The sequence below is a fragment of the Trichoplusia ni genome, chromosome 20 (assembly GCF_003590095.1).
Source record: "Trichoplusia ni isolate ovarian cell line Hi5 chromosome 20, tn1, whole genome shotgun sequence".
Lineage (NCBI taxonomy): Eukaryota > Metazoa > Arthropoda > Insecta > Lepidoptera > Noctuidae > Trichoplusia > Trichoplusia ni.
Genome location: NC_039497.1, coordinates 6,944,647 through 6,960,618, shown reverse-complemented (window position 1 = coordinate 6,960,618; position 15,972 = coordinate 6,944,647). Strand labels below are relative to the sequence as shown.

At 38.6% G+C, this 15,972-nt stretch overlaps 1 protein-coding gene across 1 annotated transcript; it reads right to left on the bottom strand.

Annotated features, from left to right (window-relative positions):
* Positions 1 to 216: 216 nt before the first annotated feature.
* On the bottom strand, positions 217 to 13,847 carry LOC113503835 (pyruvate carboxylase, mitochondrial-like). The gene is made up of 25 exons (XM_026885938.1): positions 13,684 to 13,847; positions 12,993 to 13,147; positions 12,333 to 12,473; positions 11,774 to 11,889; positions 11,420 to 11,514; positions 11,097 to 11,265; positions 10,632 to 10,738; positions 10,119 to 10,243; positions 9,440 to 9,649; positions 9,047 to 9,137; positions 8,481 to 8,616; positions 7,949 to 8,131; positions 7,352 to 7,366; positions 6,973 to 7,026; positions 6,275 to 6,536; positions 5,842 to 5,989; positions 5,215 to 5,474; positions 4,813 to 5,027; positions 4,139 to 4,349; positions 3,516 to 3,722; positions 3,040 to 3,148; positions 2,278 to 2,403; positions 1,856 to 2,017; positions 1,137 to 1,212; positions 217 to 442 (listed from the first exon to the last, which is right to left on the bottom strand). Exons 1-25 carry the CDS (start codon positions 13,786 to 13,788, stop codon positions 270 to 272), a joined length of 3,651 nt encoding a protein of 1,216 aa, XP_026741739.1. The 5' UTR covers positions 13,789 to 13,847; the 3' UTR covers positions 217 to 269.
* Between the last annotated feature and the right edge of the window lie 2,125 nt (positions 13,848 to 15,972).

Sequence of the window (15,972 nt, the reverse complement as noted above, 5' to 3'; positions counted from 1 at the left end):
TGAATATTAGTCGTTATTACACTTTTAAATGTATAGGCACAGTTAGTAAGTTTCTTTTTACTGATTAGTTTAGTCGAATAAATGAATAAATCAAATAAATTAGTACGGATGTATTTTCAAATTCCAAAAATGATTCGACATAACATTCATAAAATAAAAAACACTCAAAAATTAACTATTCAAATGCTATAAGCTACTAAATCATTTTTTATTTTTGTGATGACTGATATTTCAGTTTTATCAGAACTCTTTGGTTTGTCGTTTGATGTCTATTCAATGATGCAGATTAAATCTTGTCCTTCTACTTTCATTCCTTTCTTGATTGAAATCTTCTTGACCGTTCCCGCTTTGGGAGCTTGGACGGCCATCTCCATTTTCATGGCCGAAAGAACAACAATAGGATGACCTTTCTCAACCCTTTGGCCTTCCTTTACCTTGATTGCTGTAGAAAATATATTTTAATTAAGTGCCATTCACATAGGTATAAATCTTAGTAAATTGTTGGTTAATCGTACAGAAGGTGGCCAAATTATTAGGGATCAAATATTGAGGGAAATTAAGAACGTGTGGTTATAATGTTGTTAGGGATAATTTATTTGATGTTGCAATTGATGTTATTATTAGATTTTGTTTTTTTGACAAGTGGCAACACAGGATAAGAATGTCACTTTTAAATTGATTAAGTGTTTAAGTATTTTATTATTAGTCTTTATCACCAGCGGCATTTGATTGAACCGCTCACTAGAGAATTACATAGAAACTTCAACAAGCTCCAGAAAGATGCAACTACTTGCACTGATAGTATGCCCTGACGCATAGAAGCTCTTATAGCAGTTAAGGGAGGCTACAGAACCTACCTATTAAAATATTTAAATAACTAATCCCATCCCTACGCAAAGACAAAGAAGTTTTACAATGTTTTGACGATTGATTTTCCCCGAGCTACCTAATACCGTTACAATTCAAAAAATATAAGACCTACATGTAATCGTTTGTAACAGCAATCCAACTAAACTAGAAAGTACAACAAATTAAATTAAAATTGTTGCTAATAATTTGGCCACATACAATTTAGTTTGTAAAAAAATAGGATGTGAATTAAGTTGTCAGGTTTTGTCGACATGTTTGATACTTACCAATAACCGTTCCCGGCATCGGTGCTCCAAGCTGGTTCGGATCAGACTTGTCAGCTTTCGGGTGTATCGTCATTTTCTAAAACAGTCATTCAAGGTTAAGTAATATAAGCCATGGACTCTGATCTTTTCATCGTAACTATGACCTGTCGTAATGAGTATGACTTGCTCATTTATATGTTCTGGTGGTTTGCAAGTTGATTACGTTAAACAAGTTTTTTTTTTCTTATAAATCAAATTGTTCATTGCAACCCATAATGTACAAATTTATACTAATAAATACTTAATATATAAAGGTGAAGAGTTTGTTTGTTTCAAAGCGCTAATCTCAGGAACTACAGGTTCAAATTGAAAAATTTGACTGAAACTTTCTGTGTTGAATAGACCATTCATAGAGGAAGGTTTTAGGCTATATACCATCACGCTGCGACTAATAAGAAAAAAATATTGATCTTCGAGGGATTCCATTAAAAAAATCCTAACTTATATCTTCTAACCACGCAGACGAAGTCGCGGGCAACAGGTAGTTAAAAATATTTAGAGAGCATGTAGGTGATCATCGTCCATCGGCCTTTTCCTAACTATTTTAGGGTCGGCTTCAGTATTCAGCTAAGTACCAGTGTATTACAAGGACCGACTGCCTACCAACCTCCTCAACCCAGTTACCTGGGGAACAAGAGAGTGTGGGAACAATTACATATTGCTCTAAACTTCGTCCTCACCTTGGTAGCGGTCTCATCCTTAATGAATACGGACCGCAGTTGTCCGTTCAACTCGAAGAACACTTCTCTCTCTCCCCCAGAGGTCATCTTTTCGGAAACGGCGACAGTCTTAATGTCTAACGTCTTTCCCCTTTCAATTTCGACCTCTATTATTTCACCAATCTGTAAAAGAAGTAAGTTATTTAGCATCTAACCAATATTATAAAAGGTATGTCTTGTCGTTTTAGTATATGTCTTCTGTCAAAAAGGTAAATTAACATTTTCTCCATGCTACGCATATTTATGCATACTTCACCTCAGCCGCCGAAATATTTTCCTATATATAGACACTAACTTTATAAATATCTAAAATATAAAAGAAAATCAGTCTTCTCCCTTGTACTACTAGACAGCATAGAAAAGAACGTTATCATTGGACTTACTGTAGGTCCGGCCAAAAAGGACCTGGTATCCAACTTCGTGAGAGGTCCGTACTGGTCTCGCATGCGGAAGAAGGATTTCGCCACTTTTGGGTACATAGCAACGGACATTACATCTTGATCGTCCAACTGAAACATGATTTTACATAATATGTAGTAAAACTCGATTGACCCCTTCAAAAAAATTTTTACATTAAAGGCTGGTATTGTTGTTATTTATTTTATACTAGCTGACCTGGCGAACTACATACCGCCTAACAGTCGATGATAACAATGCAGACAAAATTACGTTTTTAATGCATTTTTTCCTGACTTTAGATTAAATTAGATTAGAGTATTCTTCATTGTACACCATGGAATAGCAGCAGTGATTCTTAATACATACAATGTTAAGGTACAATGGCTTTATCACCATTTTAGACTTTCCCTGGACTTTCACGAATATTTCAACACTAAAGTAAGCCAAATCGATTCAGCCGTGCTCGAGTTTTAGCGACACTAACGAATAGCAATTCATTTTTATATAGAAGAAGATTTATTGCTGTAAAATTTTAACACTATTGAAAAGGAGCATTATTCGAAGTATTTTCTTTTTCTATTTAGGCTCTACCTAATGTCATTACCAATTAAGCCTAACACCTTGTTTTGAATACGAGCATACTACTTCCAAGACAATACTTTTATGACAATAACACTATCTCTACGCCAGATTAATTTTATGAAGCGTTTTGACTTCTGAAAGCTTAAGATAAATGGTTTGATTACGTCTGGAAACACTTTTAGGAGGTCCTTCTTCAATTTATCCAAGTCCAATGGTGGCAGTGCCTTGCCAAGCCTGTCTGTGAATTTAGGCTTGTCCTTCAGTACTTGTGTCCTGTAAATAAAATACCTTGTTACTATAGACAGATTTACAAATTGGTTGGCTGAAAATGAAAATAAATTGCGTATTTGTGCTTGTCCGGCAAAATTAGACTTTCAATCATTCTCTTAATTCGCGAAGTGCTATAAATTTGAATATATAACGACATGCAACACCATAACGAAGAAACCGTGTAAAGATCGCAGCGATATAGCGCAGCGATATCGCGAGCATATTTGGACAAACAGGATCAAAATTCCCAAAACGGAACGGATTTCGTGGTTCTCAAAAAAAAAATACTTTTCTGATTCTGTATAGTATTGTTTGATTTTTCTCAAGTTCAAGTTTTTAGAGGAATGGGATCTTGTTTGTACGCCTATACCTGAGCGGTTCCGGGAATCCTCCATGAGGGATACCGATGGCTCCCTGCAGGTACTCCACAACAGACTTGGGGAAGGACAAGTCCGGCGCGCGCTTCTGGATGTCGGCTGCAGACAGCTTGTTCTGCACCATGAACTGCGCGAGGTCACCCACCACCTTGGACGAAGGTGTCACCTTGATGATATCGCCTAGAATCTGGTTGGCTTCCCTGTAATTAATATTTCGAATTTGTTTTTATTTTATACACCTAATTGGGAACACTATACACGGTTTGGAAAAATAAAATTTTCTTAATTACGTATTACATAAAAATATGTAAGTAACATTAAAAAAAATATCTAATTATATATATCATTTAAACATTATTTTTACACAACTCATACGAGTCACCGTTGCTTGCTCCCATGCGAGACACAACAATGATTGACGTATGAGCAATCCAGAATGACAAAATGACATATTTGGTCAAGAAAAGAGTGTAATAAGTATCCCTTTTTATCGTAATTTTTTTTCCGACTATCACCGCTTTCTAAGTGACACGCGTGCGTAGAACAAATATTTCCTCTTTTCAGTTTCGTGTCTGACAGTAAGTATATATCTCATGTTCCTATCTCATAATCTTACCTATAAGCTTTCTTGACTTCCTCGAACTGGTTACCCAAGCCCAGTGAGAAGGCCTGGAATTGCAGATTAGAGTACTGTCCACCGGGAATCTCGTTTTGGTATACGTCAGCGTTACCGGCCTTCATTGTTACTGCGGTCTCGAAGGGACCGTACAACGTGCGGGCCTGTTCCCAATACGCTGAGTATTCTGATATCTTTGCAAGAGGGATTTCTGTGGAAGAGATTTGATTTAGGTGTTAAAAGAGTGAGACTACTACAAATGCGAGATTATATTGCTGAGAATCGTTTGAGTTGCTAAAAAGGTGACTGGATAATCGAATAGTATGTTAAGTGACTTTGACGTAGGATAATGGTAAAATCAAGCGAAGCATGTAAGAGATTAAAGAAAGAAAATAGTAAATTCTACTATTCTCACGTTAATAACCATACTCTTCCAAGAGGCTTGGCCGATTTTTATGCAATTTCATATGCTTATTTTTGACAATATTTTTCATAGCCCTGATTGATAAGGGTTTTTACACCGCTAATTTTCTTTTGATTTCTATTTTTATGTAGGAAATGCTTTTGCACGCCAGAAATTTGCTAGAAAGAATTTATACGGCCAAACCTCGCTAGCAACGTCAGCCAAGTTTCTCAATAATACTTGAAAATTAGCTTTTGCCCTATATACTGACTGGTGTCCAGTTTGTTCCCTTGCAGCGAGGCGACGAGCGCGCCCATACTGGGCTGTGAGGTAAGGCCCGACATGGAGTCCACAGCGACATCCACTACGTCAGTTCCGGCTTCAGCACACGCCAACATGGCGGCCACACCGGCACCCGATGTGTCGTGGGTGTGAACGTGGATTGGGACGTCTGGTTGGCGATCACGAATCGCGCTAATTAGTAGCCTTTGGGAAAAAATAACGAATTAAAAACCAAAAACATTGTTCTATTTGCCGTTTTAAAATTTATTAATTTTAAAAGCGGTTTACTCAATCCATATGTATGCCTGGATTGCGGGAACTCCAAAAGTATATACTATCCCTTTAGCCAGGTCAAATTAAAAGATGCATCAACTCAAAAGTAATAACTTACTTTCCTGCCTGAGGCTTTAACACTCCCGCCATATCCTTAATGCATAGAATATGGGTTCCCGCCTTCACCAGTGCATCAGCGAGGTCCACATAGTACTTAAGGTTGTATTTCTTCTTGGTGGGGTCTGCCACGTCACCGGTGTAAGAGATAGCGGCTTCGACCACACCGCCCGCCTTGCCAGCCGCGTCCATACCGAGGATCAAGTTCGGGAGATAGTTCAGAGAGTCGAATACTCGGAAGACGTCCATGCCGTTTTTGACCTGAGAGTTAGAAAAAAAGGGAGAAAATAGAGTTTTGATTGAGGTAATTAGATTTGTCAGTGTACCTATAATACAAGATGTAACGTGTCTGCCTATATGACGGCAACACAATCCCCCCTGGGTAAAACTGGTTTTCAGACTTGCTCGCTTCTTCTCGTATTGTCTGACAACGTGCCTTCCGAATGGAAGACCTAGCTATGACATAGGCACATCCACGGACAGACCGTATCAAACGTAGCTCAACCTGTGATTGACCAACTTATGCAGTCGTAGCTTAGCCACGAGCTTGCCATAAACAAGCTTAAAATGTCGATTGGAGCAATGGTCCAATTTCATCTTCTTGCCATTATCACAACAATATACTTACTGCCAAATCACAGAACTTGAAGACGACGTTGTCAGGATAGTTGGTGTAGCCGACGGCATTGGATCCTCGCAACAACATCTGGAAGGGGATGTTGGGGATCAAGCGCCTCATCTCGCGCAACCGCTCCCACGGACACTCGTGAAGGAACCTGCAAAGTAAATCAATCAAAAGTTGTGAATAACAATTCAAAATTAGTACAATATTATGTATGTACATATTTGGAAATATATGTTTAAGTTTATTTATCATTTGTGAATTACTCTAATACTAGCTTTTCAACTCTTTTAAAAATAAACGGAAATGTTTTAAAACTGACCTTATATTAAAGGCTGTCATCAACTTTCAGAGTACTGAGTCAAGTGAAGGACTTTGATAATGGTAAGTAAAAACTGTATCATTTAAGCATTTTTATTTAGTCTACGAAAAAACTCACCTCATAGCAACATCGAAAGTGGCTCCACCCCAATTCTCCATGGAATACAACATGTTGAAGTTGTGCGCGACGTACGGCGCCACAGCTAGCAAGTCGTGGGTCCTAACTCTGGTCGCTAACAGGGACTGATGGGCATCCCTGAATGTGGTGTCCATTATAAGCAGACCCTTGTGTTCGCGTACGGCCTTCGCATATGCCTTAGGACCGCCTTCTTTTATGATCTGCTTGAATCCTCTTGGTGGAGGGGGAATCACTGGAATGACTGCTCAAAGGGTTAGGATTAAATGTCAAATTTCATGTAATGGTCGTCAATTATCATTAATAGAGTCCCACTGCAGGCAAGGGGCTCTCCTCCCTGAATTATTTTAGTCAATTCTTATAATAATCGTAGTAGGAATGGATAAATGGAAAATTCGTTAAAATTGTTTTCCATTATTTAAATGTTATGTTAATGCAGACTGCACGGATAGCCGAGTGGTTTAGGTCACGACGCCAAAGCCACTGTGCGCGTCGTGTCACGGGTTCGATCCGCGTAGGAAAAGCATTTGTGTGATCCACGAATGCTTGTTCTGAGTCTGGGTGTCTTTGAGCATGTGAGTTGTATGTTTGTAAATCCAACGCGACACAATAATAAATTCCTTATTGCGGGGAATCGTGTTTTTTTTTTAAAGAAATTAGAATCTAGTGTTGTTACTAACCAATCGGGTCATCCTTCTTTTTTCGCTTCGGACATAGGAATTTACACGGATCCTCTGTGGAATACAAAAACATTTTCAAAGATACGAATTGTATATTATTATTATGTCAATAATATTTAATAATGTAAGAAAATTAAATACTCTTCTTCAGCTTTCACGAGGTTCTCTTTATGGCCATTGTCTTATTGACCTTATATAAATTCAATATTTTGCTACCAATTCAACTAAATAACAAAAAATAATTCCAAACTAATTAGCTACCTACTAAAACACTTGTTACTTTCTACAACCAGAAATAATGTTTTATTCAACAATACCAAAATTCAATTTTTACAATTAAGATAAATGAAACGAAAAATTAATAGAAAACTGTACTCACCTGGTTTACCATAATCTGAAAAAAGAAGAAACTTAGATCAAATATATTATTTGATTGATTGATTGTTATGTCCCGAACGAATTCGGGCCGGCTCGGCAAGTGACGGAAAATAAAACAAATAACAATCTGAAATATACCCCAACGTTCACTCCACGTTAACGATGCATATTATGCTTTCTTTTATAAAAATAAAATGTAACAGTTTAATTAAAGTTTATTTTAATATCAATATGGTTCACAATCCATGTCTTGGAGTCTCATTTAAGCATAATAAATGCCTTTAGTTGAAAACTCCGCTCCTGACCGATACAACTAAGCAATTAATTATCTTAACAAAAGAATTGCGGACAAAAGATAAGATAATTGTGTGTGTGTGTGTGTGTGTGAGAGAGAGAGAGAGAGAGAGTGAGTGTGTGTGTAAAAGGCCGTATGTACGTAAGAGAGGGTTTGTGTGAGAGAGGATGTGAAGGTGTGTCTGGAAGTGTGACGGGGCTGTTTGAGTGTGTGCGCGTGAGATGCTTGCCCTGTTGAACACCAAATGTTATATTGCCCGTTCTGTGTCACGAATTCTTCCTTTAAACTTTATTCATGACTTACCCGCTGTTATTTCGGGAATGAAAGGTTTGACGTCAGCCGGCGGTACTTTAGTGGCCAAGGGGGTGGAGGGTCCGTTGATCAGGACTTGTCCGAGGTAGCGCAGCAGCTTTTGGGCTCGGTTCTGAGACTTCTTGAAGACGAATAACGATGGGTTCTCGGGGATGAAGAATGTGTCGACGGAACCTATTGAAAAAATGGAATATTTTCAGTTTAAAAAAATAATGTTGGTGCATTAAAAACTATGATTTTTCATCTATATATCCGCTTATATGTTGGCACGAATACCCGAGTGGTTAAGATCATCACGCCAAACCCACTGAGCGCTACGAGTCGCGGGTTGATCCCTGCGTAGGACAAGCATTTCCACGAATGCTTGTTCTAAGTCTAGGTATCTTGTGTACATATGTGACTCGAATGTTTGTGAAACCCCCGCGACACAAGTTTCCTTCTTATACAAACGGGGGGTTTTATAGTTTCTTATTGCTCCTTTGTTTTATATTAAGCTACCGCAGAACCTTGTTTTCCTACTTACCAGTAATGAACTTCTCGTTCTCAAGTACGTTCAGTAAGAAGGGTATGTTGGTCTTCACTCCTCGGATACGGAACTCGCGCAGTGCTCTGCTCATCTTAGCACATGACGATGGCAGGTCTGGTGCGTGCGAGATCACCTATAATTCAGGCAATGATTCCTAGTTAGTACGATTAAGAAGAAAAACAAAAGACATACCAAATATTATACACACATTACACGCGTATCAAATCCATATTTACCTATACTAATATATAAAGCTGAAGAGTTTGTTTGTTTGAACGGGCTTTTGTGTTGAATATACCTTTTATCGAGGAAGGTTTTAGGCTATATACCATCACGCTGCGACTAATAGGAGCGAAGATACAATGGAAAATGTGGAAAAAACAGGGCAGGTCTAAATCATAACTTATATGTTCTAACCAAGCGGACGAAGTCGCGGGCAACAGCTAGTTTTATATAAATAGATTGTTACGTATACCCTACTCCTTTGCAGCCACGAGGTCTTATCGGGTGTATCGGTAGTCATCTACTTTAAGAAGTTACTTATCACGAAAAGCAACACTTGCCTTAACAAGAAGCGAGTCGTAGAACGGAGAAACCACGCAGCCGGCGTAAGTCGCTGCTGAGTCCAGTCGGATACCCATACCTTCACCAGACCTGAAGGCAGATAGCACTTTATTCATACGTGTTTCGTGTTCAAAAAAAAAAGGAATTTCTGAACATGCCGTCAGAGAAGTGGATTGGAAGAGCTCATTTTCTAGCAACTGCTGGTATTTAATCCCTCCGTCACTGAACAGCGCCACGTCAGTTGGAAGTTGTTCGCTGAAGTCCTCAGTAGTACTTTCCTCAAGCACATGGTTCAACATACAATATTTTTGCCTATCTTGTCTTGAGTCAGTCTAATATCAGAGCTATTCCAAAATGAACCTTACGACGAACATACTCAAAGTCGAACTCACCTGAACACCTCGATTCTTCCCGTGCTAGGTTGGAAATCATTTGTGGGATCTTCTGTGGTCACCCTGCATTGTATAGCGAAACCTTGTGCTTTTATCTTGTCTTGTACTAGACCGATCTCAGGTAAAGTCTTGCCTTCAGCCACACGTATTTGAGATTGCACTAAATCAACGCCGGTTACTTCTTCCGATACAGTGTGTTCTACTTGCAACCTGCGGGCATGTTTCTTTATTAATTATTTGGCTTATGTTATAATACGCACAGGTTTTAAAAGCGGCGAAATTGGTGACTGGTACTCAAGAGGATTTCATGAGGAAAATTGCAAATATAGCGTCACTTAAACAAACCAATAATAATACTCAAATAAATAATTTGTTGAAGGACCTGGATATACAATTTCAATTAAAGTTCAGTTCATTATGAATATTTTTAATTATTTAAAATAAAAATTCAATCAAAATAAGAAGGCCCCTTAGTTATTTAAATCAAGGACTCGGCATGACAAGGATGGTTATCCATCTACGGGCTGACCGCGTAGCTTAACCTGCGACCGATCAACTTAATGCAGTTATAGCTTAGCCACGAGCACTTCAAATACAATTCTCCGATATTATTGCAATAATCCTTGAGAAGAAAAACCTACAATTCACTGGACTTACGTAATCGTTTTTTACAGCTCACCTAGCGTTAACCTCCATGAAGTACAGGTTACCCTTCTCATCCAGTAGGAACTCCACAGTGCCCGCGTTCTCGTATCGCACCGACTTCGCCAAGTGCACCGCGTAATCCGTCATCTTCTTTCTGATCTGAAAATATTTATATACATTGTCTTTAAGCGACTGTAGGGATGGATAGCCAAGTGGTTGAGATCACGAAGTCATAGTGCATTCGTGTGATCCAGGAATACTTGTTTTGAGTCTGGTTGTTTTTGTGCAAGTCATCTGAATGTTTTTGAAACTCTGAGCGGCACAAGAATCAAATTATTTACTAGGGGAATTTTTAAAAAAAGTACAAATAAATATGTTTTATTTTTGAAAACATAAAAAAAACGAGTTAAGAAACGTTTTGATGGGTGGTTTGGAGAGGTAACTGCTGTTAATGTATAATAGCGCAAAAACCAAAAACTGAATTTTGACATGTTTACTATAGGTTATATTCTTGTTGGTTTTCATAGAAGTATAGTTACGTAGCTACCTGAGGATCGAGATGTGGTGCCGGCGCAAGCTCCACGACCTTCTGATGTCGCCTCTGCACAGAGCAGTCACGCTCGAATAGATGCACCACATTGCCAGCCTTGTCACCTGTTATAAGAACACCATTCATTTAATTATGTCATGCCTTAGCTAAGCGAAAAAGCCGGGGTCAGTGCATAATGAATTGCTATGCAATACCTTACACTGACCGTATTTGGGCGACTCACGGCGGTTCCAGTTTATTCAGTAAGAGTCTGAGACTACCCGTTCCCCTGAGGAAGGGACCATGAGGATTACCCAGTCAAACCAAAAAAAGCGGGTCAGCATGGACTATGAACAAAAAGACAATCGAATAGGTTCTTTAAAAAACCAGACGCAACCCGACGGTAAGTGGTTTGATCTTACATGCTTAGAAGTAAGTATGTAGGTAAGTATTTTTATTATAGGTAATTAATATTGTACTTACCCAAAACTTGCACCTCAAGATGCCTGGGCCTTTCGAGGTATCTCTCGATGAACATGGACCCGTTGCCGAAAGCCGCTTTTGCTTCGGACGAGGCTCGCTCAAAGAAGGCAGGGACATCTTTCATATCCTTCACCACTCGCATACCGCGACCACCACCGCCGAACGCGGCCTAGAAATTGGATTTTTTCACAAATCAAACCATCCTATCTTTTGATCACCAGTACCCTGTGTACTGATTTTCCCGGACTTCATATGTTGTTCTACTGTCATACCTTAACTAAAAAGGTAGTCTGAAAAAAACATCTCGTTAGTTAGAAACATACCTTGAATATTACAGGAAGTCCATGCTTTTGGCAGAAAGCTAAAGCTTCTTCCTTAGTTGTGACGGGCCCGTCCGTACCGGGTATAATTGGAAGCTCTGTGAATTACACGTTACATATATACTTCCCGGACTGACAGCTTCCCAAAGCCACTATACGCACAATGGGCCGATTGGCCTAGCGCATGGTTTCACAAACGTATATAATATAACATTTACAAATAAAAAAAAATAGGTTAATTCTACGTGCGAGTGTTATCCAGATGAACTAAATGCTAATTTCTCAATCTGATCTAGGCTTTTATTGTCTGGGTCACAATTTTAAAGAACAATGAAACGTAGAATGAATTAAACATACTGGCGTTAATGGCAATTTTTCTAGCTTCGACTTTGTCACCCATCTGCTTTACTACAGACGGTTGGGGCCCGACGAACCGTATCCCTGCATCGACGACCGCTTTAGCGAATTCTGATCTGGAGTTAGAAATGACAAATGTGATAACATTGTGTCAGGTTTAGTAGGCCAATATAGGTCAAAATAAATTTGAATTAGTAGACTACTTTGCTTTTTATAATTTCTGGTGCTATTTCATGTAGATAGAATATTAATCTTGTTACTTTTTTGGCAAACAGGATGATCCAAGCACCCATGTCTGCACTTTAATGTTTTCATGATCATACTAAACTATACTTGATTGCTAGGTACGTTAAATTCTATTCTTCTTCTTATTCTCAATCGTCGTTGTGCATCATCCTCGACAACGATTGTCAACACTCCTTATCCGGTCAATAGTCTACATTTATCTCCTGGATTCTGATCCTCATTTCCTCAGTACATTTAATAACTACTAGTTTACTGTACTACCTATGTTACCTTACTCTTTAAGTTATTATATCATAAGCCATAGCTCCGTTACCTTTCTGATAGTAACCCATAACCAGGGTGGATGGCATCCACATTGTTTTCTTTAGCTATCCTGATGATATCAGGGATGTTGAGGTAGGCCTCCACAGCCTTCAGACCTTTACCAACTATGTATGATTCATCGGCTTTTTGTCTGTTGAGTTAAGTGTCCAATTAGTAAATGTTTCAAGGGATTGTATGCACAAAAATAGCTTAGTCCTATTTCTTTTTGTATTCACTGCTGTGGTATCTTCTCGGGTAGACATTTCTTTTACTGTAAAAACATCTGAGCAATAATATTAAAGCATGGCGGAATTTTGAATCCATCTCCATAAAAAAAATGTGTCATAGTTCAATCTCTAGAAGAAAAATGAGTCAATGGATAGTTAGTTGAATATGGTCGTAAGATTGTTGCGATTGCTAGGACAAAGGAGATTAACTACCCAACTGTATTTAAAGGCTCATTGTTAGAGTCTTCCACTGCCTGGATACTTTGTTTTTTCTCGGACGGAAAATCGTCTAATGACGCTTTGGTTTGAGCGGAAGGGAATGTCAGACTCCTACTATCTATAACCCTTCCTTTGCCCTTCGTGTACCGGGGTCACGGTATCCCACTGCCTCTAAACTGATATTCACATGAGCACTCCTTAATAAACCTTTTATGTAAACATACCTGAACATCTGCAGCTTATCCTGCTCGCTGTAGATGCCCACCGACCGGATCCCCATCTCGGCACATGCTCTGAACACTCGGATGGCAATCTCTCCTCTGTTTGCCACCATGAGTTTCTTGATTGGCTTGTAATTCGGATTTTTACCTTTAGGGTCCTGTATACATGAATATAGATGTGACTGCAGATATAAGCGAGTGGTTGAGGTTACCACACCTAACCCACGACGTGTCGCGGGTTCGATCAGTGCAAGACAAGCGTTTGTGTGATCCACAAATGCTTGTCCGGAGTCTGGGTGTCTTTGAGTATGTGACTTGAATGTTTGTGGAAATTCCTTTCGACATAAGGATAAATTTCTTAATGCGGGAGTAGTTTTTTTTTTAAAGTACAACAAAATTCTTGTTCTTTCTAAATATTATGCTGGTCGGACTTTAAACTCGGAATTGCTTACATTACATCTGGGAGTCAAAAATCAACTAGGTACTATACTATTTCTGGCAATTGTGAAAGCGAGACGGGCCCGAAAGTTTCTTACAAACAGGGCAGCATCTTGCTTACAAACTGAAACTTCACTTCTTCGACAGGTATTTGTCGGCCTCGATTGAATAGAAAAGTGACTGCTTGCGATTTCAATAGGATGTTAGGATTGTGTGTAGAGTGGAGCACAAATATTAATTCGCAAATTTAACTTACATTACCACCAGCACTACACGTACTGACAGTACGTCCTTTGGCGTTACTCCATGCTTGAAACTGTGACGTGGACGCTTTCAGTGTAAAAGCCTTTAATATCTGCATATTTACACTTACAAAAAATTTTATATCAAATATATTAGTTCAATCTTATAATACTATAATAATACAGTTGTTTATATCATTTTTATGTAAATTTTATAAGTTATGCTTTTTGTTTCGAATCTTGCTTTTAGCTTGTTTTGTATCAAATCTGGAACAAAGAAAATCAATCACAGCAATAAGCTTTAATGTAACATAAAATACTGTTATTTTAGCAAGTGACCTACTTAAAATTTGGCGCATTTATTTGGAGTCTATTTGAAAGCTCCTTGTTTATTCCGAGGAAGACAATGGGCCCTGTACAATCGAATTTTGTCGAGCAGAGATCAAGTTGTACGCAGTACCCTGACACTAGGCACTAGGCATAATTAGGCTCAATAGACTTCAAATTAAAATTAGTTAACTGTACATAGTTGGCATAGTTTCATAGATTGGATGATTTTCGTTTTGTACGATAGCTTGAAATAAGATGCCGTTCTGCTGATCGGTATAATTTGATAGTTCAAGAACAGGGTCACAAATGTTTAGGTTTTGTTCAGACCTAGTAGTCAGTTTATTTGAAATTTGCACAAAATTGGTCAAGCACTTCTTTATTCCTCAGGTTGGTAACAGGAAAGCAGGTAGAAGTGCTAAGCTATTTGAGGCGATACCAAGGGAGAAGGTGTCAGCAGTCATGAGGGTGGTTTCAGGAGAGCAGGTAGTGTACACAAGGGGATGCCGATCTTGCGGAAACGCCATTGCTATAATACGGCGAATTAGGTAGTTAAGTTAGGCGGAACCAAGTTCCCAGGGTCAGCTTTCATATATACATTCCAATGCCATAAGTTTTCTGTCCCGGTTTCTTAGAAAACTTCATAAATATCGTGATAATAATTATTATTATTATTGACGAGTCAAAAATGCTGACAGCTGACATAAATGCGTTGTTTCACGCAAAATGGCCGAAACGGTTCAAATTTTAAAAACTGTTCACAGTATTGTATTGTAATTACCTACATTATGATGTCAATGATTTAAGCGCCTCATGACCGGGCTTCTAAGATACCTATTTTTTTTCAAATCACAGCTCTCGGAATAATTTTACTATGTGGTGAATTTGTGATATAGATGTTTTCAAATAAGAGAAGAATAAACATACCAATAAGGTCGAAAAAACAGCAACATTGGGGCAATTCTGAGTAATTTATTTTTTGAAAATTAATCACACGTAAATTTTAAATGATTGTAGTCAACTGAACATCAAACTAATGTTGTCAGTGTCGCTAGCAAGTTGCAATTTCTTGCGACATGTCAATCAAAGCAAAGAGTCTTTATGTCAAGTTAACCCATTAGGCTTTCGAAACGTGAACATTGCTTATACAGAGCGTGTGATACACATGGGCACTTTTTCTCAGGAGCGCCGGCTGGCCGACGCGTGCCTCCCTTTCATGACAATAAGTACCACTTTCATCTAAGATTTATACTTTTGAACAGCTCAACAACGCCAAACTAGAATAACAAGACACCCGACGTCGCCCGATCGCCGTTACCTGGGAGGGCACAGAATAGTTTCCAGTTTTGCACAGTCCGAAATTCAATAGGCAACATCCGTTAGGATGGCGAGAGGGTCCCAGTTTTTAATAATCATCTCATCTCAGTTTCTTCATAATCTGGACCATGTTCCGCTATGTTTTTTTTTTACAGATAACATCATCATCAATTACTCTGGAACCATAGAAGTCTAACGCACAAAGTTGCGAAGCGCTTAGTTCAGTATGGCCAGTAAGAATTGCATTAATGTCACTCAGATCACCCTGAATCTGACGTCAGCCTTTTCCATATCGATGAGGCCTTTAATATTCTACAGCTCTTCAAATTTATAACCTCGGGATTCCGCTTGAGGACCTACTCCTTCTCGATTCCGTATGGTATCTGGAAACGAGCATTGGCCCAAAAGCATTTTCGTCAATTTGCTAATTGGATGCAGAGTAAAAAAAAGTTATCTTTAAATAATAACAATAAAAACGCTTGTTTTCGGTGAGCCTAGAAAGAGGATTTGGAGCGATTCAATTCATATGATGGTATATACGCATTCATGTTATACTGCAACCAAATAAAGTGACTTTTTAATTAGTGTTTTCCGTTTTTTGATACTTTGTAGCGGAATATACAGTACGACGTCTGATCGACTAAAAAACCATTAACATT